Source organism: Littorina saxatilis, linkage group LG9 (genome assembly GCF_037325665.1).
Source record: "Littorina saxatilis isolate snail1 linkage group LG9, US_GU_Lsax_2.0, whole genome shotgun sequence".
Classification (NCBI taxonomy): Eukaryota; Metazoa; Mollusca; class Gastropoda; order Littorinimorpha; family Littorinidae; genus Littorina; species Littorina saxatilis.
This window is the reverse complement of record NC_090253.1, coordinates 25,901,623-25,918,224: the sequence shown is the minus strand read 5'-3', so window position 1 is coordinate 25,918,224 and position 16,602 is coordinate 25,901,623. Positions and strand designations below refer to the sequence as shown.

General features: G+C 44.8%; 1 protein-coding gene across 1 annotated transcript in view; it reads right to left on the bottom strand.

Moving 5' to 3' along the window:
• Positions 1 to 2,735: 2,735 nt before the first annotated feature.
• Positions 2,736 to 16,602, bottom strand: part of LOC138975704 (sacsin-like) — a 31,927-nt gene continuing 18,060 nt past the window's right edge. The window contains exons 7-9 of the mRNA XM_070348447.1: positions 4,492 to 15,542; positions 3,510 to 3,791; positions 2,736 to 2,944 (exon numbers count right to left, since the gene is read on the bottom strand). Of these exons, the coding sequence (XP_070204548.1) occupies positions 3,510 to 3,791; positions 4,492 to 15,542 (11,333 nt within the window). The 3' untranslated portion in view covers positions 2,736 to 2,944. The remainder of the gene's footprint in view (positions 2,945 to 3,509; positions 3,792 to 4,491; positions 15,543 to 16,602) is intronic.

Below are 16,602 nucleotides of genomic sequence, written 5' to 3'. Positions count from 1 at the left end.
ACGCAGAATAAAAACGTTTTCAGTAGGTAAAGCTAAAGTCTCAAGTTGTGACCTTTCTTGAACTGTAAATATCGTACTCTGAGAGTTACATGCACACGCGCATGAATAGTGGAACAAACAAACATGGTTTCCATAAACTATAAACTAAATATTCAGCATGAGACTCACAACAAAATACCACTGCCAGTGCATCCTTCAAAGAAAAATTAAAATAATGCGAAAGACAGAAAAGATTCTTGACGATCCCACCTATCTTTGAACGTACCCATCAAAGGCTAATTCATAAGAATTTCCATTACCAGCAAAAAGGGAAAAGTTGCAATTCCTATGTACATCTTTCTTTCTTTATTTGGTGTTTAACGTCGTTTTCAACCGTTCAAGGTTATATCGCGACGGGGAAGTGGGGGGGGGATGGGATAGAGCCACTTGTTAATTGTTTCTTGTTCACAAAAGCACTAATCAAAAAATTGCTCCAAGGGCTTGCAACGTAGTACAATATATGACCTTACTGGGAGAATGCAAGTTTCCAGTACAAAGGACTTAACATTTCTTACATACTGCTTGACTAAAATCTTTACAAACATTGACTATAATTCTATACAAGAAACACTTAACAAGGGTAAAAGGAGAAACAGAATCCGTTAGTCGCCTCTTACGACATGCTGGGGAGCATCGGGTAAATTTTTCCCTCTAACCCGCGGGGGGAAATTCCTATGTACAATTCATGCAAATATTTGAAACATACATAACCTTAACAAAAAAAATAGATGCATTCAAATCTTTAAATCTTTCATTTTAACTATGATCAAGGCATAAAGAGACAATATATAACACACTTTACATAACAATTACTGTCACAATAATAGAAATATATACACTTCTGACAGTCACTATGTTTGCAGTTTATACCACATCACGATAACGAACACGTATTTGAAAAAAGAAACCTCCCGTCTTCCTCTGTACATGTCCAAAACATTGTGATGAAGGATTCCATTTGTAAATTGTACATTTTCTTTATAGGTACCAACATCCTGTTTACACAAAAGATTCAAGCATAGTTTATATGAGAAAAACATGGAGTGAAAACATTGCCAAGATGTTTTAAACACCCGGTTTTGTTCAACGGCAAAGTTATTACTGATAACAAGAAGTCACCGTAACTACAAAGAGAATCACTCAAAATTTGTTAACTTCAACATACATATCAAAAGCAGGACCACGTTAAGATACTGCCATGCCTAAATAACGAGAACAGGGCATGAAGAACATGAGAAAACAAAAAGACATTGAACAATGTTTCATGATATTTCCAGTACATGCATAAAAAAACATCACAAATGATGACAGAAAATATAAAAATATCAAAAACCCGGACATCCTAGTAATAATTAACTAGGAAAACATTGTACAAATCTAATTTTCATCTCCCAATCAGGCTCCACCCCAAATCGCTAAAACTCCGCCAACCCCCCCTCCCAATTTTTTTTCAGGGGGGTTCAAGATCTTAGTTTCTATTTGTTACAAATTGCAAAATATAAAAAATAAAGGCAAATCATGGTATTTTCACATTAAAATATACCTGTGACTAATACTGCAAGCAGCAGTATCAGTTTGGTAAGGCGAAAAAAACGTTCTCTTTTCTGAAACACCTCGGCAATTATTGCTGGGCATGGTGAGAAGAAATTTAAAGGCAGAATAAGAACATTTGAACATGTAAAGGGGTTCCAGACAATATACTAATTACTAAATGGAATATGAAACTGCACACAATCACATGGTGAAATACAATTCAAATGCCAATGCACAATAGTTTAGGTAACATAACTGAATGCAATAATACATGTACAACAATAATAACAATCATAGTAAACAATAAGTCGCGTAAGGCGAAAATACAACATTTAGTCAAGTAGCTGTCGAACTCACAGAATGAAACTGAACGCAATGCAACGCAGCAAGACCGTATACTCATAGCATCGTCAGTCCACCGCTCATGGCAAAGGCAGTGAAATTGACAAGAAGAGCGGGGTAGTACTTGCGCTGAGAAGCATAGCACGCTTTTCTGTACCTCTCTTCGTTTTAACTTTCTGAGCGTGTTTTTAATCCAAACATATCATATCTATATGTTTTTGGAATCAGGAACCGACAAGGAATAAGATGAAAGTGTTTTTAAATTGATATCGAAATTTTAATTTTGATAATAATTTTTATATTTTTAATTTTCAGAGCTTGTTTTTAATCCAAATATAACATATTTATATGTTTTTGGAATCAGGAAATAATGGAGAATAAGATGAACGTAAATTTGGATCGTTTTATAAAAAACATATTTTTGTTGCAATTTTCAGATTTGTAATGACCAAAGTCATCAATTAATTTTTAAGCCACCACGCTGAAATGCAATACCGAAGTCCGGACTTTGTCGAACATTACTTGACCAAAATTTCAACCAATTTGGTTGAAAAATGAGAGCGTGACAGTGCCGCCTCAACTTTCACAAAAAGCCGGATATGACGTCATCAAAGACATTTATCAAAAAAATGAAAAAAACGTATGGGGATATCATACCCAGGAACTCTCATGTCAAATTTCATAAAGATCGGTCCAGTAGTTTAGTCTGAATCGCTCTACACACACACACACACACGCGCACGCACATACACCACGACCCTCGTCTCGATTCCCCCCTCTACGTTAAAACATTTAGTCAAAACTTGACTAAATGTAAAAATAGGACCAAACATTGAACATATTATATTTGCAATGTAACCTAGAGCATTGATTTTTGACGAATTGATCAAAAGCAACAAAAGAAAATACAGCTGTGCAGTTCACGAGTTACTTTCGGAAGTGATACTCCTGTGTAACATTGTGTTACAGCAAACCATTAAGGAAACTTCCACATAGCACAGGAAATCTCTGGTGAGCAGCCAAGGGAATCCTACAGAAAACAAGCACAAATAAAATAAATTGTTTTTTGTTCCACTTTGTCCTTAGGCCAAACAAAAACATATGTTGGTTCAGGGTAACATGACCAAAACAAATAGGGTCGGTAGGTCGGGTTTATTTTTATTTTTTATTTTAGTCTCAGTATGGTTCTCAAAATGTGCCAGAGGCTGGGTTTTTTAAAAATATTTTGAGAAATGAAAAAAAAGTTTTAGGGCCGGCGGGAAAAAATAGGGTTGGTCAGGTTACCCTAAACCAACATATATTTTTGTTTGGCCTGATCACTACTGTGTTCCTAAATGCCTGTCTACCTTGGGACTCCTTTATACCATCATTTAATATTACAAAGCTGAGAATTGATGGTAACTGATCAATTGATGATTCATCTGTGCCTGTTTGATGTCTCCATAGCTTCTTTTTATGCACGTGAACCTGTAACTGTAAGTATCTCTTAAGCCCTCTCTTTCTCTCTGTCTTACACACACACACACACACACACACACACACACACACACACACACACACACACACACCAACAACAACAACACACTGTCACCTACCTAAATCAGACTTTGCACACGATCCACCACGCGAGAAGCTACGCCACAGGCCCAGCTAACGTCATCCTCACTGTACTCGTCAGCAGGGACACGAGGGTACTTCGTAACATCTGGGTAGCGCATGCGTGTATGAGGTCCAAGTCGACTTTCAAGGACTTGTGCAAGCTGGAGAAGCTCAGAGTCTCCAACACTCTGGGCCAGCTGAGGCAATTTGTGGGACATCATGTTGAAACCGTCGGCATCGCGAGAGTACAGCACTGCTTTCAGCGCCTTTTCCACCGCCTGAACATCAGAACAGATTGGACGCTTAAAAGAACGTCGGACAGGCTGGTTGGGTCAAAATGTGGTTCACGTTACAATTAGTTTGCTTTTTGTCTAGTAGACTGTTTAATTGTTCTTTGAAGCTTCCGAGTTTCACTTAGAACCACACTTTGCAAATCAAGAAACGGTGCAACTAAGTAGTTAAAAGGAGAGGAATTGTAAGTATGCAGATTCAAGAACTTTTCTTCTGGATATGCAAAGCACATACACAAAACAAAACGAACATTGACTTTTTTTCTGTGGTCAGGTTACTGCCTTTCTCGAGAAGAACACTTTGTCACTTTGGGATTTATTAGGGGACATACTCAACAAACAAAAGAGTAAGAAAATCAAATTGGGTGAATGAGCTTCTGTGCTTCTGTCCTGTATTGGAAACAAAGAGTATTTGAGTGACGCCAAGACGACAGCGCCCTCTTTGACGCGGCAGCCTAGTTACAAGCATTACGTTCACAAATAAGGGAAGTTACTCAGTGGAAGTAAGCCAAACCAACAAAGAGTGCCTTTTCCCCAATTCTACGACATTTAATTTAGCATTTAAAACACTTGTAATGTAAGCTGTCCTCCTGCGCTGTAACACAGAATCTTATGGTATAACTTTAGAAGTCATTCGAGGGCCAGGTATTATCCCTTTAAATGAGGTCATTGTTATAAAAATACTGACCTGGTGACACTGGTAGCAGATCCAGTTTCTTCCCCTGTCACTTGCTCCTCTCGCATCACGTGCTGATGTGACGTCAGCCTCAGCTTGTCGGAACCATCGCCGACCTTCCCCTGGCTGCGGGTTGGGAGTTCTCTGCGAGGGGCCACTCTGGGAGCTGGACGTTGACTCGGAGTAGGCACGGTGACTCTGCGCTCTGGCGTTCATGTGAGCGTAGAAAGACGATGGGAATGATGAGCCATGATTCCTTGGAGCTCCGTCAACGTCATCCAGGTCCTGATCATCAGGCAGATCCCTGCCACTGTTCAGAATGTCAACATACTGCAGGATTTTCTGCGTCACCTGCGTGCAGAACTCTTGTCTGCCGGGGTTCTTGTCCGGGTGCCACTTGAGCAGAAGCCGTTTAACAACTCGCCGCCTGTCCTTGTCATCAGACAACTGCCTCCAGGTATCATTGAAAAGCTTCCGTATCTCATTGAGTACTTGGATGATGTCTATCGGGAATTCTTCTTCAGAATCTTGTGCTTCGGACTCCACAAGCGCTGTGGATGTGCTGCGTCTAGCTCTGCGTTTGAACTTGTAAATCTGCGTCACTGATACTTCGGCTATCCCACGATCAGTTCCGAGGTAAATCCGGTATCGCCGTGCAATCAGAGGAACATCTGCACCACCATTGGCTGCAGTGATCTCTCTGAGAACAACTGCGTAGATGTAGACAGCATCGCCACCCTCCCTATTTTCACCCTCCACGTCTGGGTCATATACCTCAAAGCCAACGTGCTCTTTCGGGTCAAATTTGCAAATACTGTTGTCAAGGTGATCGTGATGACGCACCGGTACAAATGTTCCTGCTGTTGGAATCACAGAATCCTCGATGACATGGCTGAAATCACACATGGCAACATCGTAATCGTCTAGCGTAGTCATTGCACTTTCTGGAGAGTGCAACACCTCGTTCAAGAAAAGCTCATTCAAGTCTGTTTTCAGAACAAACATGATAGCAAGGGCCAGACTGTGCATGGATGGATCTCTAACGTTTGTGCTTCGTTCGGCTGCTTCAGTATCAAGGTAGACAACAGCTCGTCTTGGTGTACCATGAATCTTTTCGGTAAAGGACGGTTTTAGTAACTCACTGCCAGGAATCGTTCTGTCATTAATTGCCAACATGGTCTTCAAACCTGTGATCTCTCTTGCAGAAACATGGGACAGCTTTCCCTGTACATCGACAGCAGTTTGCTCGCCAAACGAACAGTCAGCAAGATAGTACGTGTGGTACATAAGACGAATAATGCCTGCTGTTGCATTTGGATGATGAAGCTTGGCCATGAGGTCTCGGGAACACTCCCCTTCTGTTGAGTTGTTCTTTGTCTCATCAGGAATCACCTCCTTGACAACGTCCGACAGCATTGTCATCCTATGGTTCCTGGGCAGTAGTGCTACTTCTTCAAGGGGAGTACTAACACTGATTTCTAACAATTTGAATCCAAGAAAGAAATGCATATCTGTTGGACAGTCCTGGAACCTACTTCCAAATCTGCTGTCCTTATACATAATTTCGGTTGACATTTGCAGGATCATTTCTTCTGTGGGAAGATAGAGCGTTGGAACCTCCATTTGCTTTTGTTTCTCATCTCCAAATTTGAGGCACCTAAAGAGACCTTCGACAGCTGTTTTGACGATCTTCATTTCTTCCACGTGCAGCTCTTCGTTGCCTGTTTCGTTTTTCAACCATGCGAGCACAACAGCGTAATGGTTTGCTGTTACACATTGGACCACACCTAGTTTCTGAAACAAATTGAAGTATCTTCCAAATGTGAGCGGAGCTTTTTCAATATGACCTTTTATCATTTCTGTAGGCCGGAGATCTATCACGACACAAGACGGTGTCAACATTTGGCTGTTGTCAATGTCGCAGATCACTGGAAGCTGGCTGAGACTGCGAATGTCGCTGTTGCTCATGTTGTTTTCAAGATATCCATAAAGTTCCTCCATCACGACAATCAGCCGACGTTTGTTTTGCTCCAATGCAGCAAATATTTCAGGCCCTCTTTCGCTGGCTAAAGTTTGAGCCACATTTCGCAAGTGCTGGACAACTGTTTGCTTCGGTGGTTTTTGCTGGAGACCAAGCTGGTGCATGACTGCTCCCTGTTCTTTGTTGCGACAGTGAATTTGAGGATCCGCATACGAGTGAAGTATGCAGCTGCTGCTCCAGACAAGGTGCACATGTTGTTCAAAGCAGCTTTCAGCAAATGACACCAGTCTTGGTGGACAGAATGGCTGAGCGATAAGCAGCAACCCCTGACCTTCTCTAGATGATCTCCAATCTGAAGGGAGAAGAAACTGAATGTCTTTGACATCCGCAAGCAGGCAGCCATTTGTCAAATCTTTTCGGCTAAAAAGATGCCCGACAAGTGTTTCAGATTTTTTCTGCACGCTCTGTGTTATTTGAGGCTTTCCCTCATTTGCCACTGAATGCGCATATTCCACAAACAAGTCAGCACTGACATGATTCACCATTCCTGCCGCTTTCATGAACCCTTCCCATTCCCTTGTGCAGTATGGCGCAGGAGGAAACTGGTCGCGTGTACACATGACCCCAAAGACGAAAAAATGGGGGTTGAAGAAGTCTTGAGCTCTGTATAAAGTACCTTGGACTTCCACAAACGCAGTAGATCTCAGCTGCATTACAAGATACTTTACATTTTCATCAGATAATTCCCGTTCGACACTGTCTTTCAGAAATTTCATGTGAGTGAGAATGCTTTGCCTTGGGAGAGCTGCAAGGGTCGGGAGCAGATATTGTGAATAGAAATCAAGAGTTTTCAAAGCAGTCAATCCCAGATAACCTACAAGGTCTTTTGGTAGGTGTTCTCTTCGTAGTAGAAATACAGACCGGTCTCTTCCACTTGACCACTGCATCAGACCCTCCTCGGGCACAGACGGGTTCAAACAGAGAACACTAACGTTGCCGGGGATTGAGACAAGGTTTCCACCCACAGAGGGAAACAGCGGCAAACTTCTCAATTCTTGCTTTAGCTCTGCTTCATCTGTACACATTTCCATGAGAGTTTTGAGGTTTTTACCGAAGTAATCCAGAATAGTGCAACCGTCCTCATGACTTGCAGAGAGTTGTACGCAAGTGACCAGAGCATGAAGAAGTGCCCTTGGGTGACAAATGGAGGCAACCAGGTCGTTTGCAATGCTGAGACCTAGCAGTGAAGCCTTATCCAGCATAGGAAGTGGTAGATTGCCCAATATCACCCACAAACGACTGTTTGTTTCATCCTGTGCATATGAAAGGTGAACAACGCGATGCATGTCCTTCAGGGGATAAAGGAAACGCTTCTCGTGGGTGCCGTTTTTCTTCGTCACGGGTAGCACACACCACTCCCTGAGACTTTCTAGCATACTCTCAGCTATCTCTCGAAGCTCTCTGCGTTCACTCTTCTTCTCTTCCCTAAAATCTTTGTGTGCCGTGTCATTACTGCTGCGATTGTTTCGTAACTCAGATTTAATCTGGGACTCGAGAAATTTCCACAAATCTTTGATCCATAGAGCATACGGAAGCTTTTCTTGCTCCAACTCACAATGTTTCCCTGCACAGTACTGTGGCTCTGTAAGTGTGTACTTTAGCCTGCAAGCAAGCATCTCGATAGTCAGCTGCTGGAGAACAGGCTTTGTTTTCTCAGGAATACTAAAGTACATGATGATGTGCTTGTGTAAAAACTCTTTAGCAGAGCCCGGCAGCAGCTGGCTATACTCTGAGATAATGGGCTTTTGCGCGTTTTCGGAGGAGCTGAACTTGTGCAGGGTTCCAGACTGTCGCAGACATAGCGGTATCCCATCCAAATTGTCCAAGAAAGTCAGGCCTTTACTGACAAATGAGACCAACTCCCAGACCTTGTCGGGTGATTCAAGAGATGTGTCTGCCACTGGTTTGGGTAGGTTGTCAAGATTACACCCAGTGCTGAAACCTTGGTCCACAGACACGAGGAACTGCAGGACAGACTGGGGCGTCACCTCCCGCACGTCATCCACTCCACTGGCCTTGAAGCACTCAAACACGTGGAAAGGGGCTTCCAGGATCTTCATGTTCAGCTTCTTCAGTAAGACCTCAAACTGTTTTGCTATCTCTCGTGGACTTGGACCACTTGGGGTGGCATGGCTTGCTGGTGTAGACCGACCCACTGTCAGTGTGACCTGTGACGTTTTGGCCTGAAGGTCTTTGAAGAAGGCAACAAGGTTGTTGAAGTACCCTGGGAAACCTCCTTTCTTCGTCACGGGCATCCACTCAAGTTCCTGCTGCTCTGGGCAGAGAACTGGGAATATGGGATACTCGTTCTTTGCTATTGTTGCATAGACTGCATGCATCAACTGCTTCCATAAATCACTTTTTGCATCCTTCACTAGTGGAAACAAAGCATGGTACCTTTGAAGTTTTGCTGAGAGCTCTTGTTTACTGAGGTCTCTACCTCCCGCAGGAAACCAGACATCCTGCAGCTGCTGCAGCGCAGTGATGTAGGCTGGAAGGACAACATGCAGAACAATGGCTTCGTTCCACTCGGATCTCACATCGTCTTTATGGCTGCCTGCATCCCATAGATTCCTGCGAGTTTCATGATCGAGAGCAAAATGACCATTGACATGCATGGGGATCATCGTGTAAACAGGCAATGGCAAAATGCAGAAGACTTGATGCTCCAGTTGAGATGTGGTCTGCCTCTTATTCTGCTGTGTTTCATCTGCCACTTTCACAGCTACACCTCCACGTGGCAAGAGCCGAAAGTTTTCTTTGCACCATTCACTTTGCAGCTTGGGCGTCAAACAAACCTCTTCTGCAAAACCAATTTTGTGCACTGTTAGCCACTGTTCTCTGTGGCCACTTGAGTCTGTCAGCTCCAACTGAACCACCGCCTCCAATGGTGGAATGTCCGTGACGCTCACTGTTTCATTTTCCACCAACCTGGATGCCTCCTTCAGAGACTTTTTGAAGGTTGAAAGTTGCTGTACGCTCAATTCATCGAGTGTTTTGTTCACCTCAAATTCTTTCTTCAGTGAGCCATCTCTTTGGACCGAAAAAATACCGATTTTCTGCATGTTGTTCAGAAACAAAAGGCAAGGATGTATCTCTTGCATGAATTTGTCCAGCATAGATTTGATGTCCAATTCTCTAATTGCTTCATGCTTGATACTGGAAGACGCTGCCATCTCCGTTGTGCGCAGAGGAAACCTGAATAATGTTCCAGGCTGATTCATGTTAATGGCTTCACTGAGATACGCAGAGATAAAGTCAGGGTATTCTCTTTTCATGTGCTGTATCTTGATAAACTTTTTGCCTGGGTCACTGGGTTGTGCTCCAGGTACGTTCGTGCAATTTGGATCAAGAACACAGATCACTTCTTTCTCATCATCCTCCCTCGTCCAGAACGAAGGCACATCAGTGATGTGAAATACAGCATTGAACCCAACGCCAAACTGTCCAATCTTCAACGCATCACCTCCTTTACTGCCAACCCCTAGGTTCTGAATTCCCTCCATGTCTTGCTTTGTGAAGGACTTGTTGTTGTAGAAGCAGAGTGCTGGGCCTTGTAGAGCGTTCCAATTGGGTGGCACGGTGTCTGTTTTTAGGTGTCGGAAGTCCATGATGAATTTGCATTCTGTCGCTCCGGCATCCTCGGCATTCTGCAGAAGCTCCTTGCACAGGGAAGAGTCAAATGTGTATCCCTGCAGCAGGCGTTTAATGCGAGTTGTCAGCTCCTCGTGTTGACCAAAGGGGACAGAAATGGACTCAGTAAGCATGTCATAATCCTGACTCCTTTTGGTTTTTACACCCAAGAGACGTGCTGTCTCAGTGGGGATCTTGTCGTGTACAAACTTTAAATGTTCAGACTCGGTCAGCCATAGGCAGTCATCCACACAAAGACGGGTTGCAGGCTGCAAGATGCCGTGCTTGTCTGGAAGAAAAACCTGCGATTTGTCCAGTGATTCGTTTTGCGGAGATCTCTTTGTGATCGCTCCAAGCAGCAGTGCGAGCTGTGAAACAATGGTGATGGTCTCATCTGGAATTTGGATGCCGTCATTCTCTCTCTTCAGTATTTGCAGAACCGAAATTACGTCACTTGCTTCAAAACTTTGTTTGACTCCAACAGCCTCAAAGAAGTGTCTGTACCCCTGGAGGTTACTTTCAAGCTTGAAGAGATAAGGCGAACAGTTGAAAGGGCACACAAAAACAACTAGGGATGATGACACAAACTGAGTGCCGTTCCAGACGACGTCTTTGTCCGACAGAAATTCATGGACGTGCTCTCCAAGATTATGCTGTTCATCTCGTCTCAAGCATGTTGTCAGGTAAGCATAGACGTTAGTGCTTATGGACTGAACAAGTTCCTTGTTGCTGGTAGGGTTGATACAATGATGTTCTGCGACGGCAAGCAGCTGCTGCAAGACAGCGTCAAGCAGTTGACCACGACCATAATCTTCTTCGACGGCAACTCCAAGACCTTTCAGCATTTCTCGGACTTTTCCTGTCAAAAGTGTCTTCGATCCCTGCAGACATCTTGTGTCCAGTAGCTTTTCTTTGCAGGCAACCAGATTTTTCAGGCTGTCAGAGAAAAGTTGAGAGGGTGGAGAAAGAAGCACACATTCTGCAGGTTCATCCCCCGCCCACTGAAAAGGCCAGTCGTCCGGCTTGCTGAGTACAGGCAGGAAAGCAGTTTGTGACAGTGATGCCTTTACTTCGCTTGGACAATTTTCAAAAGCAAATTCAGAGTCAAAGGCTCTTGATGTGGAGAGGTATTCAATCAAACTTGCAGCGCGGCTAAGACAATCTGCTGTTTTCTTTGCTACATTCAACTGTCCCACAGTTCCTGCTCTGTCTAAAACCATGTCCCAAGGCATCTCGTCTTTGATCATTCCGAGAAAAGCCAACCTTAAAAGAGAAGTGTTATCGTCACAGAAATCAGTCCTGGTAGATGTTGTTTGCGTTTCATCTTTTTTCTGAGGGAATCGACACTCACAGGGAAGGAAGAGTTTGGCTGCTTGTCCCCGTGGATGAACCAGCTCACTGGGTTTCCTAAGCTGCTGTCCTCCTTCACAAGGGATGCAAGCGTTGACTCTGATCAGCTCATCGATGTCCGTGTCCCTCCTCATCAAGGCGTGGTGAATCAGACTGTCCCTCTCATCTGGCTGCCACCAGTCACTGTGCAGGTTGGGGAAGAAGAAATCCCGGTAAAAAGCAAGCTCGCTGATGACTTTTTTACCGAACATCCCTTTTGGGCCCTTTTTCTTCATCAGCTTACAGATGTCAGATGGGACATCCACAACGTGGCCAGGTCCTATCCAGAACTCTCGAAGAGCCATCCATGCAGTCTTGCCACAGCCAGAATCTCTGAAGTTTGGCTGAAGGAAGCACGCGTCCTGAAAGGTCACCCACTGTCTGGTGCATGGGACAGGCAGGACCTTGTTGTTTCCAGTTAGAAGATGATTGTAAAAGCTTTCAACGAGAGAATCAACACTGGACATTGGCCACAAGTCAAAGTACTTGCTGAAGTCTGAACCCCCAGCTGCCTCCTTTTGCACCAACTCCAGCGCCAGCAAGTAGGCGCGGCAAATGGCGTCACCGTACAATGCACAATTCCATGACGCCTCCCATTTCTCAAACTCCTCTTCGATGTTGACCACCAAGCTCCTGCGGTCCGATGTCAATGCGAACGTTCCATTTATGTGAACGGGCAGTGTTACACGTGCTAGTTCCTCTGGCAAAGGCAGGAAACAGAAGAGATGGCCAGTGTCATAGAATCCTGCAGGGCTATCTTTCAATGCTAACAAGCTATTGTCAGAGACTAAAACTGATACCGCGGCCAGCGGCACAAGACCTTCTTGCCTGTATCTGTGTGCCAACTTTGCCGATTCGTCGACTCCTGATGCCCAGGCTATTTGCCACATGGTGCTGCCCTCTGTCTTTTTGACTCCGCACACGCTGCTGGCTTCGTCCGTCACTTTAAGGTCAATCTTTACAATCTGCTTGATCTTAATGTCTCTGTTCTCCCAAGACCACTCATCTTTCATGAATCTCAACACGCTCTTCGCGCCAAGCTGGGCTGGTTCGCTGATCATGGTTGGTGGCAGGCAGTTGTTCTTTCTCACAGTCAGCAGTAGTTTCGCCTCTCTGGGGTCTGAACAACTACTCGGCAAGTGGAACACTTCAAGTTTTGTCACACTCTGGGTAAACATCAGCAGACTTCCAGCTCTGTCCAGCAGCATCTTCAGGAACTCGCGTGGTTTTGATTCAGAATAGCTCTCTGACTTTAGTTTACTCTCCTTAGCCTGCTCTGCTGTTCTCAAAGGAAACCGGAAAAGTGTTCCTTCATAAGACACCTCTGCATTGTGTTGCAGACTGCACCCGAAGACGTTCTGGAAAGGCAGAAATTGATTAGGCATTCTAGTCAGTAGGTCCTTGTTAATAGGCTTTGTGAAGTCCAATTTGAGGCCTGCTCCTTTGCCAAGATATTTGCACTGTGGATCAAACATGGCCATTTTGTCTTTGCTGATGAAACAGGGAACGTCTGTCAAATTGTAGACTGCATTGAAGCCAAGACCAAACCTACCAACTTTTGATGCGTCATCTTTCTTCGTACCAGCCCCAAGCTTTACAATGTTTTCAAAATCAGTTTCAGAAAAGACTCCATCGTTGTAGGCCCAGATGGCGGGGCCCTGAAGTCCAGCCATTCCCTCATCAATCAGGTTTGTCCTCGCATTTTGGTTCTCTCGCTCGTCAAGCAGAAAGCAGACTTTGGTGGCACGTGCGTCATCGGCATTCTGTACAAGTTCTTTTGGAACTGAGAATCCGTCAGTGTAGGAGTCCTTCACAATGCCGTGCAGTCTATTTATGAGATCCTCGTGTTGTCCATACTCAAAGTCTAGACCAAGGCCCTCCACACCAGTGAGAGCGCGATCTTTCATCAGCAGAGCGCCCAGGTCCAGGGCTGTCTGAACAGCAACGTCACGATGAACATAGAAGTACGTTTCTGATGACGAATCGGTATTAGTTGCAGACACTCCTGGTAACACTGTGCACTCTCGGGCTGGCTTGAATCGAAGTACACCAGGTTGCTTGTGCTCGATTGGCAGTAAAGTTTTGCCGCCACGCGCCGTTTCGGATAATTTCAATCGGGACAGGATCTGACCCACAAGTTGTAGGTCCCTGGAGAAGTCTGGGTGCGCTGACTTCTGCTCTTTGTATTTTGACTGGATCTCTTCCAAGACAGCAAGCAGCATGTCATCGTCTTGGCTCCATGCACTGCCACATTCTCCCAGGAAGTCTCTGAAGGCTGTCATCTCTACAGGAGCAGAGAACCGATATGGCTGCAAGTTTAGGTCGCTCTCTTCTTTTTCTATCCAGAGACTGCAGGGCTTGGCAAACTGGTCTCCTGACTCCACCAGAACACACTTTTCATCTGCAAGGCGTCCAGTAACTGAGATGTCAGACTTGTAGGGTCTTAGATACTGGAAAATGTCAATCAGAAGTGGTCTGTACTGGATGATTTCCTCTTGGCAGAAGTGGTGAGTGACGTTTTTGAGATGCTGCAAGACATCAGCAGGTGCTGGGTGTTGTTTTACCTGAAGATGGAGAGCAACTTCCATAGGTAGGTCGGAGGAGCGTAGAATTGGAAGCACGGAGCCAATAACAGTCAGTAGGCTGTTGCTGCACATTTCTGACGGTTTCACCAGTTTAGGGCTTGGCTTGAGAGGCAAAGATGCTGGGTAGACCCTGAATGGTTTTTCATCATCCTGAAGACAGAGGAGGCAGGGAATCGTGGAGATGCTCTGCAAAGTAGCTGCGCTGACCACATGTCCATAATTCTTCAGATATTTCCACAGCCCACATGACATTTTACTGGCTGCAGCATATTGCTTCCCTGACCACTGGTCTGAGATCTGCTTGGCCACGCTGACCAAGTCGTTCTGCACATCCCGCTCACCCCGAAGCCCCAGACTCTGCAATTTCTGCAACATTTCCGGCCTACAGAATTCTCCACTTGGGAACAGAGTGTCATGCTGAGTGTGAAACAGTTCCTGAAGAAGTGACGACGAAGGATCGTAAACGTCAACTACTCTTCTCAGACAGCAGGACGCTGTAGTAACAAATTCAATTTGTCTTGCCATACTTTGCAGGGATGTGTTAGAGCACAGTGTGTAGTTCTGCAGAAAATATCTCATCAGGCGGGTTTTGTCCTCTCCCGAGTACTGAAAGCCCAAGGAAGACATGTCCTGCATAATCTCATGAACAGCTGCGTACAATGTCATTTCTTGTGCTCCAAGTTTTTGTGCAGCATACTTCTCAGAAGTGGTGCAAGCCAAAAGTTTTCTTGGGAATGACACGGGCGGTAAATGTTCAGGGCCAATGACAGAAACCTGGTATACGCTGGCTGGCTCTCCTGTCACCGCCTTGAACAGTTGCAACTGCTTGAAGACCACTGGAACACTGGCAGAACTCTGACTGCAATCGCGTAGCAATTGTACGAGTGCTTTCTTTTCATCCGCTGTGGCTTCCGAGTTGAAAGTCTTCACAGCGTTTGTTCTGAGGCTGGACTTGGCGCTCACAGACTGTACAGCTTCCATGACACCATCAGGTGTAGGATAGTGGACAAAGTGTCCCAGCACTTGCCCGTGCCTGGTGAGATAGGAGGGCACGTCGTGCAGCACGGTCACTCCCAGCTTGGTCAAGGCAGAGGCGAGGGATGCAGACATTGGGGTCATGCCCCTAGCTTTGCTGCAAACGTAGACACCTGTCAGAGGCAGCAACGTCATGCTTTCCTTGCTGGTGAGAAACATTGTCAGAGGATTTCTTTCCACTTTTTTCACAGGAAGCAGACGAACGTGAGAGAATTCTGAGAGGTCGTCCATATTTTCAAGGAACATCCACACACGCTCTATCCAGGGATCGGTTATATTCAGAGACAGATGGCCACTTCCAAACCTCGTTTGTAGACTTCTCTGCAGCAGTTCTGGGAGTCTTCTGTCACTCTTTGTCAGTTTCTCAACAGCCAACGTTCCTGTGGGGAAGAAAATGTTTCTATGTTGTAGCTACCAGTTACTGTGTAAACCACCTTGTAAACCTCGTCTTCAATTTTACTCAATACATTAAAACAAAGAATATTCAAGCACAGTGTGGTAATCAGTATTATATAATCAGTGTAAGCAAAATGGAAATAAGAGAGGCACATGCCTGAAAGACTCGCCTTCGTAATACTAATATATGCCATTTGAAGTTTTTTCACAATTGGTCCTCAAAGACGCATGGTGTCATTTTGGAGTTTACTAGACTGACGCCTAAGCTTGCCGACGCTGCCGACAGCCAGTGCACGCTGTGTGTGCTGTAAACAGGTAGGCCTGCACTCTTTGACTCTCGGGGCACGTCCACCCGTACTTGAAACCTGCAAAAGGTCTGCTGCTGATCCACGAATATTGCATGAAAGTACTGCCTTTAGTTTGTCCGTTTGTTTGTGAGTGAGAACAACTCACTAAAATTTGTTTGTTTGTTTGTTTGTTTGTTTATTTGTTGCTTAACGTCCAGCCGACTACGCAGAGCCATATCAGGACGAGGAAGGGGGGGATGAAGGGGGCCACTTGTCAAGCGATTCCTGTTTACAAATGCACTAACCCATTACTTGTGTCCCAGCAGGCTTTAGTAAAACTAAATTAATACCTACTGGAAGATTACCAGTTTCCAGTATGTTAAAATAGGCTTAACCTATCTACTGCTGGACTTACATCAGAACACTAACAGATTAAACTATACATGAATCGCGAGACAAGCGGCAAGAGAAGAGATTTTTGGAAAAAATACAGGTGAATGAGCAAGAAGGCAGAAAAAAGAAAAGAATTCATGAAGAAAAAGAGAGCATGCCAGGAAAGAGGAACCAAAAATCTACCTAACAGCAAACTAGAAAGCTCCTGCGGTTCCAAAAACAGGAGGGGCCTTTAATTTTATAACCGCAGTGCCCCACTGCGGGAAAATGTTTCTTTCTCTTTGCCCAAAACTGTCCACTCTGTCTTTCTCTTTCACCATGCCACGAACGTGTGTGAACAATAGACTCGTCGCAATAGGGATGT